At 41.8% G+C, this 22,285-nt stretch overlaps 1 protein-coding gene across 1 annotated transcript in view; it reads right to left on the bottom strand.

The window, feature by feature from the left end:
- Positions 1–22,285, bottom strand: part of LOC134225098 (putative uncharacterized protein DDB_G0277255) — a 506,490-nt gene that overhangs the window by 95,944 nt on the left and 388,261 nt on the right. Inside the window, exon 8 of the mRNA XM_062704885.1 lies at positions 15,536–17,306. Within this exon, the coding sequence (XP_062560869.1) occupies positions 15,536–17,306 (1,771 nt within the window). The remainder of the gene's footprint in view (positions 1–15,535; positions 17,307–22,285) is intronic.

The raw sequence follows: 22,285 nt of genomic DNA, 5'->3' as shown, positions 1-22,285 counted from the left end.
TAATGTTTGCTGTACATAAAACTGGATTTTGATAGACAAGGTACTCATGAAACCATAAAGTGAGTCAAGTCTGCAAGTTAGATTGTATTTACTTTTGAAAACTGACCAAAAGATTCGGGTTATTCGGCTACATATGGAAAGATAGAATTAACTCAAAGACTAACACAGGGATACGGTGAAGCCAAAGTATATTCTCGCTTAGGAAAATGAATTTGAATGCGGTGCATGTGGGGATGATGATAAAGTTAAATGATGTTGGCAAACAAAAATAACTAGTTTGAAACAACTTGGGTAGGAACAGGGAACCACAGTTATCGAACATGACAGCCACTTTGAGATAGATGGGTTGTAACATGAAAAGATACTTTGAGATGGTTGGTGAACAACAGGGACTCCATTTCATTAAAGATCACAGAAAGTGGGAAAGGATGCTTTATAAAAGATACTTCGACATGTAAAACAACAGTTCCATCTATAAGCAACATAAGGGAAATACTATTTTGTTATGTGTAGGACAAAAACTTTATGGCCAACTTGGTTTCATCTGCGGTCATCGAACAGGTGATTGAACCCCCATTTGCCGGCATTATCGAAGCCATCGCTGGTAAAGCTTCGCTCTGGATCAAGGCTACTATTGGCTGGTATGTGGTGCTGAGACACGCAGTACTGGGATGTGGCATGTTGCTACTACACAATAAGAAATTGAAAGATAATTCCAACCAAATTTAATCCTTCTTCATTTGGTTGACAAAAGGTGGGCGACTTTTTTCGGTTTGGTCAAGTCATGGTGGTAATTAGTGGAAAACGGTACACAATTCAAGTGGGAACCGTTCGCACCCTTGATTGTGTTACCGCGTAGGATTTGGTTCTTTGCGACGGGAAGGAGCAATACTACCGATTGAAATAACCCTTACCCGTCGTTGTGTGTTCGCCTCCCCGGTCCGTCTTCCATTTGCTACCATTTCCGTTCGCTTTTCGTTTGTGTTCTCTCTAATGTCAAAATGTCAAGGAGAGATTTTATTAATTATTTCTGGAAATCCTTCCGGACACAGTCTGGAAGGGGGGTGTATTTCTGAACATTTTTTAATTTCGAGTGCTAAAAAAAAAAAATTCTAAAAATTTTGCCTAAGGGGGGCGGGTTAATGTCCAAACCACAGTTATTTTGAATTTTCGGAAAGTTATTTTGAATTTTCACAAGAATTCGCAATTTGTATTTCTTCATAACTCAGATCGTGCTAAGCTAAGTCGAGTTAGCATTTGACTTACTTGATGAAATGTTGAATCTTACTTCAACAATCATGCAGGGGTAAAGAATGTGCACAGCAAAAAGTGGTCACCGGAAACATAGTGTTACAAGACGGAATTTAAATAAAATACAACAACATAACGTTTATTTCATAGAAAATCAAAGTGAAATTGTCATACATAATTAATTCAGTGAATTTGATATTTTGTATGCAAATGCCCATACCTTTCTCTTGACACCATTCATGAGGTTTTGCACGGCATCATCCGTCACTAATATGGCGGCCTTTTGCCAGTTACGCCTGAAGATTTTCTCATCAATTGCTAAATTATTTGTTTCTAGAAGATTCCTTTTAACCAGGGCCCAGTGCTTTTCGACTGGACGGAGTACAGGCGAATTTGGGGGGTTGGACTCCTTCGGGAAAACATTAACGCTATTAGCAGCGTACACGTTTTGAACCAGTTTTCCGTAGTGATAAGATGCTAGACCAGGCCAGAACAGAATTGTACCTTCATGTTTCCGAATAAATGGCAAGAGTCGTTTATTCAGACATTCGTCAACGTAAATTTGCGAATTTATTGTACCGATTGTGACGAAAACGTCGCTTCTGAGACCGCAGCCACACATTGCTTGCCATATGAGAAATTTCTTTGGGAACTTCGACAGTTTTTTCTGCCTAAAATGTTCCGCAACACCTCTCCTTTGATTCGAGGTATAAAGCAATAATCCCAGATTTAGCGATATTCAACGATTTTGCAATATCGCCTTGCGACATATTCGGATTTTCCACCTTTTGTGCAAATTAAGTTCGCGCACGTGTTATTGATTCGACGCCATTTTTCAGAACAACAGAGGCATGTTGGAAATGACATTTTTACCATTTCACACATAAATTTATCTTCATATTGTGGTGTTCATATTAACTATGCATGCACTGAGAAAACTGTGTTGAACCATTTTCAGTGACTACTTTTTGCTGTGCACATTCTTTAAGCCTGGGCCCTTAAGCATTTGGTCCAATTAAACATAATAAACTGCATACAGACTAATTCTTCAAGTCATTATCTAGCAAATGTATGCATTGTAAACATTAAAGTTTGATGATTTTAACATACAGATGAAGAACAAAAAACATGTAGAAAATTCAATATGATCTAATGATCTTTTTGTTTGTCCTACATAGATTTTTTCGCATTGAGAGCAACTTATTTTATAAACGCCCGCCTTTTCAACATTTCAACTTTACCCTTAGTTGACCTCAGTAAAGACTTTAGTTGGTTACTTCTGCTGAAGAATACTAGATCGATGCCGAATTTCCTAAGTAGAGGGCGTAGCTTATTGGTGATATGTTGATCATATGGGTCCAAAACTTTTTTCAGTGCCTCATCGATCGGTGTCAGCGTTGTAAGTCCAATTCGGCGTTGATGATGATTGCTCGTCCCCTCCTGGTATCCGTTGATCTTTGCTGTTTCCAAAATATATTATAGTTCCTTCATTTTCCCTTCTTCGTTCAGGGATATCGTCTGCATCCTGTGGATCATGTGATGAAACGCTGCCAATTTATGTTGATACGAGTGGTTCGATGTATATGGGATGACTCTCATGGTGTTCGTCGGTTACGAGGCTAAATGTCGTACTTGCTTCCCTGATGACCAGTAGATCCAAGAAAGGTAATTTACCTTCCTTTTCCTCCTCATGGGTAAACTTGGTGTCCTCATACACGTTGTTTATCGCTTCCAAAATCCTGGGTAGCAAAATTGTTTACTTCAAGTCGAGTCAAGTATGAGGCAATAAAGACGACCTTACAGTTGAGGTGGTGGAATTAAATGGAATTGTACTAAACTCGTCTTATGACATCGATGGATATTTAATTTCGCAAAAAAGGTCTGTCCAGACTCCGCACCAGCAGCACCGCTATTTTGAGATCCAATCACCGATCCCGGTTCTTTGGGTGGACCATTCTCAATGTCTCAATGTCAATGTCGCCATGTCTAAAGATCAAGAACAATGTCAAACTAGACAATGAAGCTTCGAGACGAGAGTTAGAGAAGATAATGTGCAAACACCGAATCCGTTTACTTAGCATAATGATCGCTGATACCAAGCGTTCTATGGAAAAAACGAAGATAGTGAAACAAAACTTTGCACGGAAGGTGGTAGAAATTTTCGACCAAAGGGATGCACTAAAAATACGCATAATGATGGAGGAGAAAACGGCAGCCATCTACCATCAAGTGAGAATAAGAGAAAATTTCGAGAATGAAAACCGCAAGAGATGCCGAACTACACCGTGAAGCGGAGTGGATTGAAAACACGACAACTACAATCCTCCCGGATTATGTTGAGCGTACTTTAATGCTGGGCCCAAATTTCAACACAGAAGACAGAAGGAATGTTCCGTACATTGAATTAGTAGCGAGCATCGAGAAAAGCATCCAGAACAAAGAGAATGCGGATGAAATTCGATCTGAGGTATTCAACGCGATCGTCAATCATATAAATTATCCTCAACAACCAAGGCACCCGTCTGAAGAATGGATTCAAAAAGAAGTCGACAAATGCGGAAAATTTCTCAAGGAGAACCCAAATCTGGTAATCACAAAAGCGGATAAAGGTAGTAAAACCGTTATTCTTGAAGCTGAAGAGTACCATGGCAAGATGCAGGATCTTCTCAACGACGAAACCACGTACAAGAAATTACCATCGAACCCAACGAATAAGCTCGTCAAGAAAATCAACGGTTTTATCGACGAGTGGCACAACGAAGGGTACATCGATTTCGGGACCAGAAGGAAGCTGAAGGAATCAAGCTGCAACCCTCCCCGAATATACGGCCTTCCGAAAATTCATAAAAACAACCGACCACTACGACCGGTGGTATCTACGATAGGCTCGGCAACATACAACATAGCTGGTTATCTAGCAAACATAATTGGCAATGTTGTAGGAAAAACGAATTTTCACGTACGTAACAGTTTCGATTTCGCTGAAGAAATAACAGGATTCCAGACGAAGGAGGGAGAAGTACTGTTCTCTTTAGATGATGTTGGAACGGCAAACCCATGGAATAACAACTTCGTGGTTGCCGAAAAGTCCAAATGGACGGTATTTAGGTTTCACTTCTAAAAGCCCATTCCAACACAAACAAAATACAGCTATTGCACTTATCGACCGCGCAATTAAATTTACAAGCGGAGATAAACGGGTGGAATCCTTAAAAAAGACCACTCAGATTCTGATTAAAAACAATTATCCAGAATGGTTTATAAGTAGAATAAAACAACAACGGGTCCATAAACACTATAACTCCATGGAAGAAAATAGTAACCCTGAACAACAACAAAAATATGTATCGGCCCCATACGTGCCATGCTTGAGCGAGAAACTGAGGAAAATCTTGCAACGTAATAATGTGGCTAGCTTCCAAACCACAAAATAAAATCAAGCACAGATTTTCAGCAAGACGAAAGATGTAATACCACCAGGGAAGCAGAAAAATGTGGTGTACTCTATACCTTGTGGAACAGACGACGGTAAAGTATATATTGGCCAAACGAAACGGATGCTGGAGGTACGCATTGCGGAGCACAGGAATGACTGCAAAAAGAGGAATCCAAAGTCAGGCTTAGCAGTTCATATGAATGAAGAACATCTGTTCAACTTCGAGAAAACCAAAGTGCTCGAACGAATCGCAAACCAGGAGGTCAGGACGATAGCGGAGGTCTTCCACATCAAGCAGCAAGGGGAAAGCAAAACGGAGAACCTGCAACGAGAATGTGGGAACATTAACTCCATATACAACGGATTGTTGTATCGACTGGGTGGCGAACTGCAGAGGAGATATACGAATAACAACAACGATGACGCGTTAAACGAGATGGGGTGTTGACCATATGCAGAGTAGGCTAAGCTTGGGAGGGAAATTCTATTTAGTGTAATTTGACTGGCCAAGCTGACAGGTTACATCCAGCACGTTGTGAGTTTGTTTGTAATAGGGGAAGGAGAGGCAATATGCCCTATATTAACGATTTTCATGGGTGTTTCTACCTCACGCAACAGTTGAACAATATAGCTAGCTGATTCCATATTAAAATTAGAAAAAATCTCAATAATATTGATAATATTCACATTTCAAAAAAGTGGTGATATTTCGTTGCCGGAAAACTCATGAGGCAAAACGCCTTTTAGCAGGCAGCTCTTAGGGAACAACGTACCATGCGTCAGCACATCAGCACTCTGGTATGGACAGTGCGTGGAGACGCGAGTACATTGTAGGGGGCGATTCAAGTATGACGTCCACTACTTTTTGGGATTTCTAGACCCCCTTCCCCCCTCTGTCTCGCTTTTTTGTATACCTAGTACATGTACTGTCACAAAATCTTAGACCCCTCCCCCCCTAAAACCTGTGACATCATTTTTTAACGACCCCTAGGATAGTTCCACTAGGACGTTTTGCCTCGCCGAAATGTTAGATGTTTCATCAAAATGTTGAAAATTTCAGTTTTTCCTACATTCCTATCTATTATTTTGACACTTTTTTTGCCTAACCCACATAATTTCACGTCCAGTTTTATTAAGGCTATCTAAAACATGGTAAATATAAGTGAATACCCGAAAGTCGTTTTGCCCCGGGGGGCGTTCTGGAGCCTCTTCCCCTATCCATGTTTGTTAACAAAATTTCTGTGAAAAAATGTTTGTGAAAATTGTTAATTTGAATATATGTCTTTTTATGAACGTCTGATGATGACTGAAGGTCAGTATGCCGAAACGCGTCACGGAAAAAAATGCTGTTTCTGTTCATTATCACCGAAAAAAGCCAATATAGCGGAAAAGTTTAAAAAAAAATAAATTCTCAATGTTGGAACTATCCATGTCTCTTCTTTCATCGAATAACTCCCCCCGGGATGCGTTCACATCCAATTCAATCTTCTAAAAATCTGCCAGACATCGCAAAAAGACGATTACTTGACCTGTACAAGCGAACAACATTGTGCCACCAGAATGGCGACAGGTCAAAGTGTAGCTATTCAAAAGCCTTGGAAACTAGCGTCTGATCAAAATTCATGCCGACCGATTGCCATGCTATCATGCATGAAAAAATTATTGGAGAAAATGATCCTTTCAAGAGTCGACTATTGGGTCGAAGAAAATGCATTGCTTACAAATACTCAAACACAACTGGCCTTTGCGCACAAGGAGCAATTGGCTTCAGTATTCTTGGATATTAAGTGCGCGTTTGATTCAGTTTCCATAGAAGTACTGTCAGACAAGGTTCATGTTTAAGTTCCTTGCTTTATAATTCCTATGTTAAAGATATTGACAATTGTTTGGAAGAACAAGGCACGCTCAGACAACTTGCAGATGATGCCGTGGTCTCTCTAAGAGGTCCATGTGCAGATGTCATGCAAGGACCATTGCAAAGTATCCTAAATAATCGGACTGTTTAGGCCAGACATTTAGGGATCGAGTTTTCACCGCAAAAAACTCAATTGGTTGTGTTTACTAAGAAGTGGTACCCAGCTCAACTGAAACTAAAGCTGTTGAAAGATGACATCAACCAGTCTTTGACTTATAAATACCTTGGGGTCTGGTTTGATTCCAAATGTACCTGGAAAACCCATTTTGACTATTTGATTGTAAAATGTCGACTAAGGATCAATTTTCTACGTTCTATCTATGGAACATGGTGGGGTGCTCACCCGGAAGACCTCATCAAACTTATATAACGACTATTCTCTCTGTTTTAGAGTATGGCTCTTTCTGCTTGCTGATTGCCACCTGATCAAATTTGAACGAATTCAGTATCGTTGTTTGCGTATTGCCCTTGGCTGCATGCATTCAACGCATAACATGAGCCTGGAGGTGCTTGCTGGAGTCACTCCTTTAAAGCACCGTTACTGGAAGCTCTCACTTACAATACTCATCAAATGTGGAACAAGTAACACATTTGTATTGGATAACTTCGATAAAATGCTTGAACTAACTTGTCGTTCAAGATTCCTTAGAGTCTATCTCAATTACATTTCTACGATCTATCTATGAAACACGCTATTCAAAGAATACCTGATCATCTTCGACAAATATCTATCCCTTCCATTTTTTCTGATAAATATGAACATGTCAATTGCAACAACAGATATTTCACTGATCGTTCTCGTATTATTGGATCCACTGGCTTTGGTGTTTTCAATGTAACTTCAACCACCTTCCGAAAACTTCAGGAACCGTGTTCGGTTTATGTTGCTGAGCTGGCAGCAATTAACATCGCTTTGGGGATAATTTCAAATCAGCCCGTAGACCATTATTTCATCTTCTCGGATAATCTTAGTTCTATCGAGGCACTCCGGTCGATGAAACCTGTTAAGCACTCATCTTACTTTCTTACGAATATAAGAGAGCAGATGCGTGTTTTGGTCGAAAGGTCATTCAAGATTACATACATTCACTGCTCAATCTACGGCAATGAGAAGGCAGACTCTCTAGCAAAGGTGGGCGCACAGGAAGGTGTGGTTTATGATAAACAACTCTCGAACAACGAGTTTTTCCCATTAGTCCGTCAGAGTACTAAACGCACATCTGTACAGAAAAAACCTTGTCGGTAGCAACTTATGTAGGTGCCGTGCCGATTAACGATAGCATCGATCACGTAGTTTGGTTCTGCTTGAAAAACGACGCCTCCTTTGTGGCCCGAGGTAAACAACCCATCAGGGAAATTCGAGGTGTTTTGGGGGATCGTGATGCGGTCTATATGCAGGCCATTTATAGTTTCATTTGTGATTCTGACATCCAAATCTAATTTTTGGTTTTTTTTCTTTTTTCAAAGTTTTTGACCCTTCCTTCGGAAATGAGTATTAATTTTACAAAATTAGACATCCATAAAGTAAAATATAAGTTATTATTGAACGCTATTGAGTTCTGTTCACATCAATGACTGATTTAGTTAGTTCTGGATTAATTAATATCGTGGTCTCTGTGAATTACGAGTACATATGCTAGCAGCGTTACGATAGTTACTAACCATGTTACAATGTTGATAATGTTACAATGTTACTACCCATTTTGAATCACTACAATCCGACGAGCGCCTGATGGATAGGCTTGATAGGCAGCTTGACGTATAGTTCGTTATCATTCGGTTGTTGTCACTCAACCCATGAAATCCCCCTTTTGGTAGGAAATTAATTTACTACTTCAAACGTTCAACCGCTGTGGGAAGCTGAGCAGTTATATCTCGTTTTAAATACTGAAGTCTGAAAATATTTCCTCATAACTAAGGAAGGGTCAATATCTCACTGTACGTGGATTAATCTGGGATTTTTTGTACTGTCTATATCTTCCATAGATCTCCGTTACTCAGGCCATCCGGAAGATGCTCCCAGTCGAACCAATCCTCGAGTACGACGACACGCCACATCGTCCCTTACGCCAAATGACCGGATGAGCAGCCGAAATTCCCTGATCCCGAATCGTAAGCCCCGTCCATCCTTAAACATTGTAAGCTAACCTCGAGTCACCACGAGTACGTAGGCTTCTACCCCTTCCTTACTAACTGAAAAATAAAATGGAATTGATTGCATACATCCCAAAGAAACATGGCTCCGCAAAGTGTTATACACGCCTGAGCCTACTCAATAAACGAAATTGAAAAAAAAATCTATTTCCATAAATTTCAAGCAGCCTAAATGGTATGAGTTACCGCACAGTTGGTGCAAAATTGACGGTTTTTGATACCCCATAATCATATTCAAACCAAATCCGTTCCACAATTATTCCAAATCCAATCCAATCAAAATCTTGTCCAAATCCGATCCAAATCCAAATCCAAACAAATGCAGTTCTAATCCAAATGTAAATCAAATCCAATTCAAATCCAGTCTCCCAGACACGCCTTGTGATAGTGCAAGCCACAAATCATTTTCCAGCGGTCTCCCACGTTTTGTGATTTTTCAAACCACAATCCTTTTTACAGCGGTCTTCCAGAAACGCTTTGTGTTTTTCTTAATCACAATCCATTTTCCAACGGTCTTTCAGACGCGCTTTGTGATTTTTCAAACCACAATTTATTTTCCAGCGGTCTTCCAGACGCGCTTTGTGATTTTCCAAACCACAATCCATTTTCCAGCGGTTTTCCAGACACGCTTTGTGATTTTCTAAACTGCAATTAATTTTCCAACGGTCTTTCAGACACGCTTTGTAACAATACAGACAGTGTTTTTGGAGCGTTTTTTAATCATCAAATATTTTAACACATTACCACATTAAATTGAATTCAACTCACCTTTTGAAATCAGCGTCTGAATCCAACAAATGACCTGGAAGGATCGCCAAAATATGTGGCCTCAAATGGCCGGAGCGAATTGTTACTATCGACTATCGATTTTCCTTTTCCATTTCCCCCACTGTACCTTTTTTTTAGGATTTTATCCAAGAATTCGTCCAAGTACTTCCCCGGCAATTTTTTTATGTATTTTTCCAGGAATTTTTTTAAAAAATCCTGGAGTAATTTCACCAGGAACTACTGAAGGAATTCCTACAGTTATTTTTCCGCGAAAATCTCCTGGAATTTCTTCTAAACTTCATTCGGGAGTTCCACCAGAACGTCGTTCGGGAAGTCCTCCAAAACTTCTTTCGACAATTACTTCAGAATGAACGCCCAGAAATTAATCCGGGAACTACTCCGGGAAATCATCCGGGATGTTTCCAAGATTCCATCTGGGAATTTTTCCATCAATTAATCCTGGTATTTGTCCTGGAATTCCTTCAGATATTTCTCCGGAAATTCCTTCAGAAATACCCCTTTCCAAGAATTCCGGCTGGCATCCATCTAGAAACCCGTCCAGGGTATCTTCCAGGAATTTCAGTGGAGATTACTCCAGGTAGTTTTTCAGATATTTATTCCGGGATTCTTTTGGGAATTCATCCAGGATTTCCCTTGGGAATTTTTCCATCTAATAATTCCTCCATAGATTTTCAGTGAAATCTTTCAGGAGTTCCTCCATGACTTCCTTCAAAAATTCATTTACGTTTTCATTCGGCAATTCATTTGTTTATGTATTTGAAAATTCCTCCATGACTTCTTCCAGACAATTCCTCCAAGAATGCACCCGGGAATTCCTCTAGGATACTTCAGAGGTATCCTGCAGGAATTATTCCAGGAATTTATCCGGAAATTTGTACAAGACTTCTTCCGGGATTTCCTCCGAGAACTTCACCGAGAGCTCCTCCGGGAATTCTTCCAAGAATTCTCTGGAAATTCCTCCGGTAGTTTCGCCAGGAATTCTTCCAGGACTTCCTCTGAGAATTTTCGTTGAGTTTTAACGAAAATTCATTCAGGAATTTATTCGAAAGCTCCTCTGAAAATTCTTCTGAGAGGGAATTCAAGATTTTTTTTTCGAAAATTCTATCGGGAATTCCTCCAAAAGTTTGTCCGGAAATTTCTCCGGGATTAACTGCGAGAAATTCTCCAGGAATTTCCCGGGGAATTTCTTCGGAAGTTCCTCCGGCAATTGTCAAGGGAGTACCTCCTGAAAGAATGAATTGCTCCAGGAATCCCTCCGAGATTTTCTATGAGAATTCCTTCGAAGTTTTTTCGAGAATTCATTTGGGGGATTCTCCAGAAATTTCACCGAGAATTTCTTCGGGAGTTCCACACGCAGTTCCACCGAGAATTCCTCCTGGGATTCCTGCGGAAATTCTTCCAGGAGTTTCTCCGAGAATTTCTTCGAGAGTTCCACCAGTACGAGAATTCATACAGGCTTTCTATGATGAATTCATTTATACTTCAAAAATTTATCTAGGAATTCCTCCAGAAATTCCTCCGGTAGTTTCTCCAGGAGTTACACCGGCAGTTCCTCCGAAAATTCTTCCGGGAGTTTCTCCGAGAATTCCTCCGTGAGTTCCACCAGTTCCTACGGGAATTCATTCAGGCTGTCTTCAAGGAGTTGATTTTTTCTTTCTTCTGGAATTTATCTGAACATCCTCCAGAAATTCCTCAGGAAGTTCCTCCGAGTTTCTCCAGAAATTCCTCCAGGAGTGTATCCAGGAATTCCCCCGACAGTTCCTCCAAGAATTCCTTCGGATGTTCCTACGGGACCTCCTCCGGAAGCTTCACGAGTAGTTACTATGGGAATTCATTCAGGCTTTATTTGAAAAATTTATTTAGGCTTTCTCAAGGAACACATCTGGGAATTCCTCCAGAAATTCTTCGGGAATTCCTCCAAGAATTCCTGTGATAATCCCTCCGGGACTTCCTCCGAGAAATCCTCCGGGAGTTCGACCGGCAGTTCCTCTGAGAATTCTCTCGGGAGTTCCTGCGGGAAATCTTCCAGTAGTTCCAACGAAAATTTCTCTTGAAGTTCTTCCGAAAATTTCTAAGAGAATTCCTCCAGTAGTTTAGAAGAAGGATTTTTTCAAGAGTTTCCCCGGGAGTTCATTCAGGATTTCTTCGGGAATTCATCTAGAAATTCCTCCAAACATACCATCGTAAGTTTGTACATGAATTGCTCATTTTCTGTTTGATTGTCCAGTGGAATTCATGTAGAAATAAGTTGAAATTTTCACAAGAAATTATTCGAAATTGTCAGGAAGAACAACTGGCAGTTCTTCAGAATTTCACTGGAAATTTCACGAAAGAATTACCTGAGGAATTGACTGCAAAAATTCATGATGGAATTTCCGAATACATTCTCATAAAAGTTGCTGGAGGCATTCCCAGAGAATTCATGGTGGAATTTGCCATGGAAGATCTGGAGGAATTGTTGGAGGAATTCATAGAGGAGACCTGCACATTTTTTCTACCCCGTTTTAATATTATTCCAGAGATGATTTGTTTCGCAATTCAGATATATTGTTGTTTTTTAGTACTTATGGAAGAATAGTGGATTTTTATAATAATTGTGATAGTTGATGTTGTGGTCATACTGAATGCCTAATTCATCATTAAATTTCTCACCTTTTTTTTATTCATGATTGTTTTAATCATTATTGTAGATAAATGAACGCACAACGCGGATGTTGCATTGCGAGCGTGATTGCGTCATGTTCATCAGCATCTCGTTTTTGTACAAAACGCTGACTTCAACGCTCAGTTGCTCAACGTTGCGCGCTATTATTATCCAACCTTTAAGTCGCCTAGACGAGGCACCATGCAATCAAGAAAAAATAAAGAACCTTAAAAAATTTTAAAGAACTCAACTTTAAGTACGAAGGGCAATTTTTTAACTCAATAGTAGGTAGTTTTCTCACTCTCTCTTATGAATGATATTATAAACAAAGAGAGCTGCATCGACCCAACGTGTGCTGTTCCGTGGAAGAAGCCAAATTTAAGTTGTTTTCATCATAGTCTCGAGTGAGTGAATATAACATAAATTTGATTTAGGGAAACTTCGCAGTGGGTGAAAATTCAACACGGGAGTAAAGGCAAAGTGTTCACCGGATTTTTCGCATTTTACTTACTTTTGGCTTCTTTCACGCAAGGGCGGATTTGAGTGAAAAGAACCATAAAATGAGTTGTTTCTGGGTTCCGTGCAAGCGAAGGCTAAATTGTCGTACGACAGGGTTTTCTTGTTTATTACAGTTCCGTGACCGCCAAGAAACACATTCGATTCGTGTAGTTTGCAGTGTTGGTAAAAACACAAATTCTCAAATCTCATCCACGATTTAAATCAAACGTTAGGCAAACCTCACCCGACTCATGGCCCAGAGAATCGTCCATGATTCGACTCACCATTTGCATCATTGCGTGATTTTTGCGTGTTTTTCTACGCTAAATTCATTTGAGTAACTTTCTTTGCTTAAAACAATGGATAATAAATTCTTACGTAAACATAAAATACGCTTCGATTGGGTATTGACACTTTTTGGAGCGAAGTCATTTTTCGGCGAATGAGCGAAACGATGCGATTCTGGGTGAAAAACTCATGCGCGATGCTCTCTATGCAGAATCACAAGCGAGTCAGCTCGTGCATAAGGCTTCGGTAAGTAAGATTTGAGCATGATTCTACCAACACTGGTAGTTTGCATAAAAGACTGCACTGATTTTGGTCCCCGGCAGGATTTCTCCCGGAGGAAGAACAAGGCGCACATCGGCGCCGGGATTTGTGTTGGATATTCGGCAGAGCAATGATTATCGGGCATCACGATACTAGTGCTGGCAGGATCGAAGCGCCCATTTGACGGACGTGTAGACAAGGGCCCGTATCGCGACGATGCAGCATAGCCAGTGTTGGCATGGGGCTTTCCGATAGGTACCGTGAGTAGAAACATAAGAGAAATGTTTAGCAAGTAAGATCGATCTCAAGAGATAGAGAAAGCAGGGAACAGAGATAAGAAGGATTTTAAAATGGAAGAATAAACCTTCAATTCGTGTACAAAATTAAGATTTGTGGTTGTTTTCTATTCGTTGGTGATGTAGCCCTCCCGTGTTTGTGAGTCCTTTTCTGGCTTTGGTGGTTTTAACTCTACCGCTACCGGAGCACTTTCAATAACTCCTCTCCGCTCTAGAAAGGGGGGCTCTAATTCAGATAAAAACAAATTTCTGCATAACGCGAGAACTAATCAAGCAAATGAAGCCACATTTGGCATGTGTAAAAACAAAGAAATTTTTACGTTTGCTCTGCCAAATGAAATAAAAACAGAAACACCCAACAAACATTGGAAGCTAAAATAGCGGTTATTCTACCCAAAACATTCTAATTAAGCTAGAAAACTAGCTTGCTCAACTACAATTGTTTGTTGCGACCGTCTCCGACTAAGGGTCGTACAGACTGAACTTAACACCAAACACGAGACAACGTACAAGGACATATAACATCCAGTGGACTAGTGAAGAATTTTTCGACCACGAAAAGTTTCCTCCTTACTTGTTCAGGAATCAAACCCACACTCCGTAGCACAAGAATCTAAACTATTAAAGTCAAAGTTAAAAGACTTCACTATTCCATTTACTTTCACTATATTCACTTTGTATCATCAGATACGTATTTCATTTTCTATTTGAAAACTTCTTCAGTGTTTTGATATCGACATTGGAGAAGTTTTCAGTGAAATCTTTTAACTTTAAAACATTTCCCCTAAGACGCTCAATATTAATTAATCACGATTAAAGTCGCTAAACGCACGGCCACGAAGCCTAAAATCGAATCGCAGAGCAAACGTTAAAACTTAAATAAGGATTACGAAATAAATGTTTGTGCAAACTAATTAATTTCTGCGAGACGAAGTTCGACGAGTCAGCTAGTATAAAATATCTTATTCATAATTGCAATAGAACGGTATTAAATTAAAGATCACCGGAGCGACAGATTACAAACAGAGGCGCGCAATGAAAACTTGTCGGCGGGATTCCAAACAGTCTACATACAATCGAGGCACAACATTCGTCCAAATTTGGCATATATATATCGTTATTGAGAGTTATTTTTTTTTTCTATAAATATTTTTTTAGGAAAACGGAAAATGAAAATCTGAAATTTCTTACTTTAACGATTTTGTGAGGCAAAACTCCTTCCCAAAACATGCAATAATGTACCACGCGCCTCCATATACATCATCGCATCATCAAAAAGACGAGAATGGATGCATGGTGCGTTGCTTCCCAAGTGCAATAGAACTTGGTAATTTTTCTATCTTGAATGTTATCATATTAGGGGCCTTTCACAAATTACGTAAGGCTAAAGGGTGAGGGAGGGGGTCAAGCCGAGCGTTACGATCCATACAAAAAAAATTAAACCTTCAATGCAAAAGTGTTACGAAGGGTGGTGGGGGTCCAAAATTACCAAATTTAGCGTTACGAAATTTTAGAAAGAACCCTTATTAGAATCTTGTGCAAGTAAATGGCAACAGATGGCGACATTCAACCAAATTTATGTCTTGTTCAATAGACCATTGTCTGAGTCACGGAGAGTTCTACAGTTGTTTACAATGTTTTATCGAAGTTGCCAATGATTCGAAGCTATGAGATTATGATTGCCATGTAGAGTACTATACAATAACAGAAAAACAGATTATGTATTGAATTTCCAGCGAGTGACCAGTTGAGCAATTCAGGTTGTATGCAACTGAAAGGGTATATCAAATCAACAGCAAATAAAATTTTGAAAGCATTAAAGTGATGCAAAGTTATAGATGGCATAGATTGTTTTCAATCGTAATGAAGCACATTTAAAACACCGGAAACCAAAAAAAAAACCTAAAAAATCTATTCACATGTCTACATAATACGATCTAATCAAACAGCCCACCGGAGGAGCTTTGCAACTGTCACAACACACTCGGTTCATTGATACTCACTCGTTGAACTGTTTGATCTCCCACCGGCACCGGACGCCATCCCACCACCACCACCCGTCCTCTGGTCACTGCTCCGATTATTCATCTGATAACTGCTGTCATCGTCGGGATTATCGCTAAAGTTAATCACGTTAATATTGTACGTGACGGTGGACGATTGTCGTTTGCGCTGCAGGCCCGGGTGGTGGATCGGCGACGGAGTCATTATCGATGGTGGTCGCATAGCTGGTGCACCCGTCGTCGTTGTCGATATGGTCGTCGTAGTGGCCCTCGCCACTGCAATGTGCTGCTGTTGATGCTGATTGTTTAAACTATCGTTTCGGATGTTTTCGATTATGATGTCGGGGTTGTTTACCACTTGACCCAACGGATCAACGGGATGGTCAACCGGGTTGATGCTGTCTTCAATTGCCGGACCATCGGACGGCTGCAAACCGACGCTCCCGGCAGCGTTAGGAACTTGTAGTTTTGTGCTCGGACTCATCGCCACTAGATCAAGAGATATGGTGGAAGCTTCACTCAGCACATTCAACGGACTGCCAGAATCCGTGTGTGTCGCCAGTGGTTTCAAACTATCAACGTGACTACTGCTAGGTGGTGGTTTATCACAATTTCTGCGACGATCGTTTTCCCGTGAGATTGCTTCCGGAAGCAATCCGGCTGAGTGCGGTGGCGAGCCCGCTGACGCGATTGCCGATATCAGATCCATTACGAAGTTACCCTCGGCGTGGCTTAGATTACTATCACTAACTGTGCTACTTTGGTTTGTCGTAATATTACTACTATTCACAACTTTGAGATTGATGGATTTGATGAGGACACCTTCCTCTGCACAGGGGGGTACAACCTCTTTGGGGCTGGGTGGGCTCAGCGGTCTGGTTCCGTTGAACCCATGATCGAAACAACCGATAAGGATATCCGGGGTATCATTCAAACCAGATCCAACCGTTGCAACAGCTGGTCCACCATCTCCGTTCAACACTATTTTGAAAATATCGTCTTTTTTCTCAGTACACACCTTCAGGTTCTTCAGACTCTTCAAAATCGATTCGTCTCCTTGGATTGCCGCCGTGAAATCCGAATCGCTCAGCGCATAAATCAGTTGATCATCCTTCGACCTATCCTTGTTACTACTTTTCTTTAAGCTGGCGTTATTTTTCCCCAGCCCCAGCCGTTGACATCGCTGCTTCTGTATCATGGTTAGAAAATCTGACTCACTGGCCGCAATCTGGTGCCGTTTGTGCGTGTTAACTTCCTTTTCCGCCGCCGTGCTGTCCTTGTTCAGCGACGACGTCACGTTGATCAGATCGATTATGTTATTATTGGAACGATTGTCATTGTTCTTATTGTTCAATTTCTTCTCGGAAGCCGTCCGATTATTGCTATTGTTATTGTTAAGATTGCTTGCATCGTTGTCACCCTTGCAGCTGCCGCCCTTGATGTACGACTTGAGCAGACTGTTCTTCGAGAAGAACGGTTGGAAGAAATTTATCTGCTTGAAGCTCTCCTTCCGGGAAGGCCTCCGCTGCTGGTTTTCCTTCACGTGAATCGGTTCGCTTCCAGAGTAGCGCAGATTGTTCTCGTACTGCAGCGGGAAGATTGAACCCACACTGTCCGATGGTTTGATTTTGGTTTCGTTCTTGTACTCCAGGTCCCGCAGATCGATGCTACTTCGACTGAGCCTTCGCGGTGGCGACGACGGAAGCAGAAAGTCGTCATCGTTACTCACGATGTTGCCGTCGGTGTTGACTATCGTGGGAACGATGGGAATCTGAGGAAATAGAAAAGAAAGAGAATACGATATTATTAAACGTGCCCCAGAATGATCATTTTTTTCAAATTTGATATTCAAGCCCAAGCATATAAAATGTTTCAGAAAAATACCTCATCTCCGTGTTCAAAACTTCTAGGAAGCAACAATGCTAATCTGAGCTGAGGACGTTATAGAAAGCATGTGTTTGCAAGTTCTATTAACTAGTTACCAAGGAGTCAGCCCACGAGACTGCCCCATGAGATAATCAAACTTTTTTTTCGGGGAGGTCCTGGACGATTGGAGAAATAGAAGATTTGACATCATCCCACAGTCTCAGTGTTTTTTTGTTCAATATTCCCGGAGGGGAATTTCTCCCAAATTCCCAGAGGGGAATCCTTCCAAGATTCCCGAAGGGGAATCCTTCCAAGATTCCCGAAGGGGAATCCTTCCAAGATTCCCGAAGGGGAATCCTTCCAAGATTCCCGAAGGGGAATCCTTCCAAGATTCCCGAAGGGGAATCCTTCCAAGATTCCCGAAGGAGTCCTCAAGATTCCCGGAGAATCCTTCCAAGATTCGGAGGAATCCTTCAAGATTCCCGAAGGGGAATCCTTCCAAGATTCCCGAAGGGGAATCCTTCCAAGATTCCCGAAGGGGAATCCTTCCAAGATTCCCGAAGGGGAATCCTTCCAAGATTCCCGTAGGGGAATCCTTCCAAGATTCCCGTAGGGGAATCCTTCCAAGATTCCCGAAGGGGAATCCTTCCAAGATTCCCGTAGGGGAATCCTTCCAAGATTCCCGTAGGGGAATCCTTCCAAGATTCCCGTAGGGGAATCCTTCCAAGATTCCGAGGGAATCCTTCCAAGATTCCCGGGGGAATCCTTCCAAGATTCCCGGGGGAATCCTTCCAAGATTCCCGGGGGAATCCTTCCAAGATTCCCGGGGGAATCCTTCCAAGATTCCCGGGGGAATCCTTCCAAGATTCCCGGGGGAATCCTTCCAAGATTCCCGGAGGAATCCTTCCAAGATTCCCGGAGGAATCCTTCCAAGATTCCCGGAGGAATCCTTCCAAGATTCCCGGAGGAATCCTTCCAAGATTCCCGGAGGAATCCTTCCAAGATTCCCGGAGGAATCCTTCCAAGATTCCCGGAGGAGTCCTTCCAAGATTCCCGGAGGAATCCTTCCAAGATTCCCGGAGGAATCCTTCCAAGATTCCCGGAGGAATCCTTCCAAGATTCCCGGGGGAATCCTTCCAAGATTCCCGGGGGAATCCTTCCAAGATTCCCGGGGGAATCCTTCCAAGATTCCCGGGGGAATCCTTCCAAGATTCCCGGGGGAATCCTTCCAAGATTCCCGGGGGAATCCTTCCAAGATTCCCGGGGGAATCCTTCCAAGATTCCCGGGGGAATCCTTCCAAGATTCCCGGGGGAATCCTTCCAAGATTCCCGGGGGAATCCTTCCAAGATTCCCGGGGGAATCCTTCCAAGATTCCCGGGGGAATCCTTCCAAGATTCCCGGGGGAATCCTTCCAAGATTCGGAGGAATCCTTCCAAGATTCCCGGAGGAATCCTTCCAAGATTCGGAGGAATCCTTCCAAGATTCCCGGAGGAATCCTTCCAAGATTCGGAGGAATCCTTCCAAGATTCGGAGGAATCCTTCCAAGATTCGGAGGAATCCTTCCAAGATTCGGAGGAATCCTTCAAGATTCCCGGAGGGAATCCTTCCAAGATTCGGAGAATCCTTCCAAGATTCCCGGAGGAATCCTCCAAGATTCGGAGAATCCTTCCAAGATTCCCGGAGGAATCCTTCCAAGATTCCCGGAGGAATCCTCCAAGATTCGGAGGAATCCTTCCAAGATTCTGGAGGAATCCTTCCAAGATTCCCGGAGGAATCCTTCCAAGATTCCGGAGGAATCCTTCAAGATTCCCGGAGGAATCCTTCCAAGATTCGGAGGAATCCTTCCAAGATTCGGAGGAATCCTTCCAAGATTCCCGGAGGAATCCTTCCAAGATTCTCGGAGGGAATCCTTCCAAGATTCCCGGAGGAATCCTTCCAAGATTCGGAGGGAATCCTTCCAAGATTCGGAGGAATCCTTCCAAGATTCCCGGAGGAATCCTTCAAGATTCGGAGGAATCCTTCCAAGATTCGGGGGAATCGTTCCAAGATTCCCGGGGGAATCGTTCCAAGATTCCCGGGGGAATCCTTCCAAGATTCCCGGGGGAATCCTTCCAAGATTCCCGGGGGAATCCTTCCAAGATTCCCGGGGAATCCTTCCAAGATTCCCGGGGAATCCTTCCAAGATTCCCGGGGGATCCTTCAAGATTCGGAGGAATCCTTCCAAGATTCGGAGGAGAATCCTTCCAAGATTCGGAGGGGAATCCTTCCAAGATTCGGAGGAATCCTTCCAAGATTCGGAGGAATCCTTCCAAGATTCCCGGAGGAATCCTTCCAAGATTCGGAGGAATCCTTCCAAGATTCGGAGGAATCCTTCAAGATTCGGAGAATCCTTCCAAGATTCCCGGAGGAATCCTTCCAAGATTCCCGGAGGAATCCTTCCAAGATTCGGAGAATCCTTCCAAGATTGGAGGAATCCTTCCAAGATTCCCGGAGGGGAATCCTCCAAGATTCCTGGAGGAATCCTTCAAAGATTCGGAGGAATCCTTCCAAGATTCCCGGAGGAATCCTTCAAGATTCCCGGAGGAATCCTTCCAAGATTCGGAGGAATCCTTCCAAGATTCGGAGGAATCCTTCCAAGATTCGGAGGAATCCTTCCAAGATTCCCGGAGGGAATCCTTCAAGATTCGGAGGAATCCTTCCAAGATTCGGAGGAATCCTTCAAGATTCCCGGAGGAATCCTTCCAAGATTCCCGGAGGAGAATCCTTCCAAGATTCGGAGAGGAATCCTTCCAAGATTCCCGGAGGAATCCTTCCAAGATTCCTGGAGGAATCCTTCCAAGATTCGGAGGAATCCTTCCAAGATTCGGAGGAATCCTTCCGAAACTCCCGGGGGAATCCTTCCAAGATTCCCGGGGGAATCCTTCCAAGATTCCCGGGGGAATCCTTCCAAGATTCCCGGGGGAATCCTTCCAAGATTCCCGGGGGAATCCTTCCAAGATTCCCGGAGGAATCCTTCCAAGATTCCCGGAGGGGAATCCTTCCAAGATTCCCGGAGGGGAATCCTTCCAAGATTCCCGGAGGGGAATCCTTCCAAGATTCCCGGAGGGGAATCCTTCCAAGATTCCCGGAGGGGAATCCTTCCAAGATTCCCGGAGGGGAATCCTTCCAAGATTCCCGGAGGGGAATCCTTCCAAGATTCCCGGAGGGGAATCCTTCCAAGATATTGTTTATGCAAACATTGGTATATAAATAAATCCCCTTATTTGAAAAGAAATCTGTTTCAACAAAAATTCTGCTTTTTGTTAATGATGTCATTTTAAGAACTAAGTTTATTGAAATGTTTTATATTTTCTTCTCATATTGGAATACTAAAAACTACTCTCTATAACAAAGAATAAAAAAAGTACTTTCTTAAAATGGAGTTTTTACCCCCTCTCATTGAAATACATTTCTATTCCGAGCAAATTTCTATTTCATTTGAGCATGGTTAAGGCTTATTTATTTAACCTTCCGGTACTCGCATGATCCGGTACTCGCATGATCCTCCCAACAAACATTGAAGGTGAGTGAAGTCCTTTCTAGCTAAATTTCAGCTAAGCTTCAACTAAACTCGCAGCTCAACCGCTCCACTGAACGACAAGCGTGTTTTTTTGAAGGTGTTGTGCGGTGTTGTACAGTGCGAGACCTCTCAACAGCAAGTCTATCTGTCGTAACATGAAACATAAATACTAAGAAAATGAAACTAAACTATCGGATTTTATGTGTGAAAAATTTACCATAGCTTCACCTTAACTCAGAAAATGTTTTTGAAATCAACATTTAACAGATATTCATTCTAATTAGTATTGAATATTTTAGCTTTTGTTGTTTCAACCGGTCAGAACTCTTACGGTTTTAAAAACTGTCCTCCTCTTTGGCAGAATGAGCTTATGTCCAACGAAATTTTCTGCTTTCAAAAATATTTTACTTCTGTCCGAACGAATGAAAGCGGTTTAAATCCAACCAAATGTCCTTTCATCCGATAAAATTTTGTTCTAATGTTTTCTCTACTTGACAAGCTGATACATTCTAATCCACATTAGAACTTGTCTCATTGGAACTAGACTTTTTGTTTGACATCTCCACACACTCTTACTCTACGTCGGAATCATTCGAATTTGAATCCAATTTACCATTCAACATTCCGAAAAAAGTTTTTCTATCAAATATTTGTGCTTCGGACTGTGTTACATGTTTTGATATAATGGGGGGCTTTCGGTTGCACCCCACTCTGTGTCGAAACGACTACACCGGAAGTTTGATTTATAAATTGCTTAAACCGCCTGCCCAAGCCTCCCAACACCCAATGCAGTGCACCGCTGACTGGTGGCGAAGCAGAAACATGTCTTCAAACGAGTAAGCATCGTTGAAGGGAACTTTTATTGTTGACAGGTATTTATGGAAACATAAAAGGTTTTATTGCTGTAATTTGTTTTGCTTGTTATATTCCAGTACCGCACATAGGGAACCAACGCGCCAATTCAACACAACACAACGGCCGCCGTTGTCGTCGGGAAAGCTACATCATTGCACTGGGGGGAATGTTGGCTGGAGCGTTCAATGATTCTGGATTTGAAATATCGAATACCGTTGAAGGGCTTCGATTGCTAAATGCAAATGGTAACTTGAGGTTTCAACTTGATCATAAAATGCAATTTTATTCAATAAAAGTTGATACTTGATTTGGCGAATCAGAATAGTTATCTGGAAAAGGTAATAGTTTAATTAAATGTAGTTCTTTTTTGAAACAATAAATACAAAAATGGAACAATAAAACGAAACACAATTAATAAACATAAGACCGTGTTTATCGCTCAATTCACGACAAACACCTTTAGGTTTTA

This window comes from Armigeres subalbatus, chromosome 1, assembly GCF_024139115.2.
Source record: "Armigeres subalbatus isolate Guangzhou_Male chromosome 1, GZ_Asu_2, whole genome shotgun sequence".
Taxonomy (NCBI): domain Eukaryota; kingdom Metazoa; phylum Arthropoda; class Insecta; order Diptera; family Culicidae; genus Armigeres; species Armigeres subalbatus.
The sequence above is the reverse complement of the archived record's forward strand: the minus strand, read 5'-3'. Positions and strand labels throughout refer to the sequence as shown.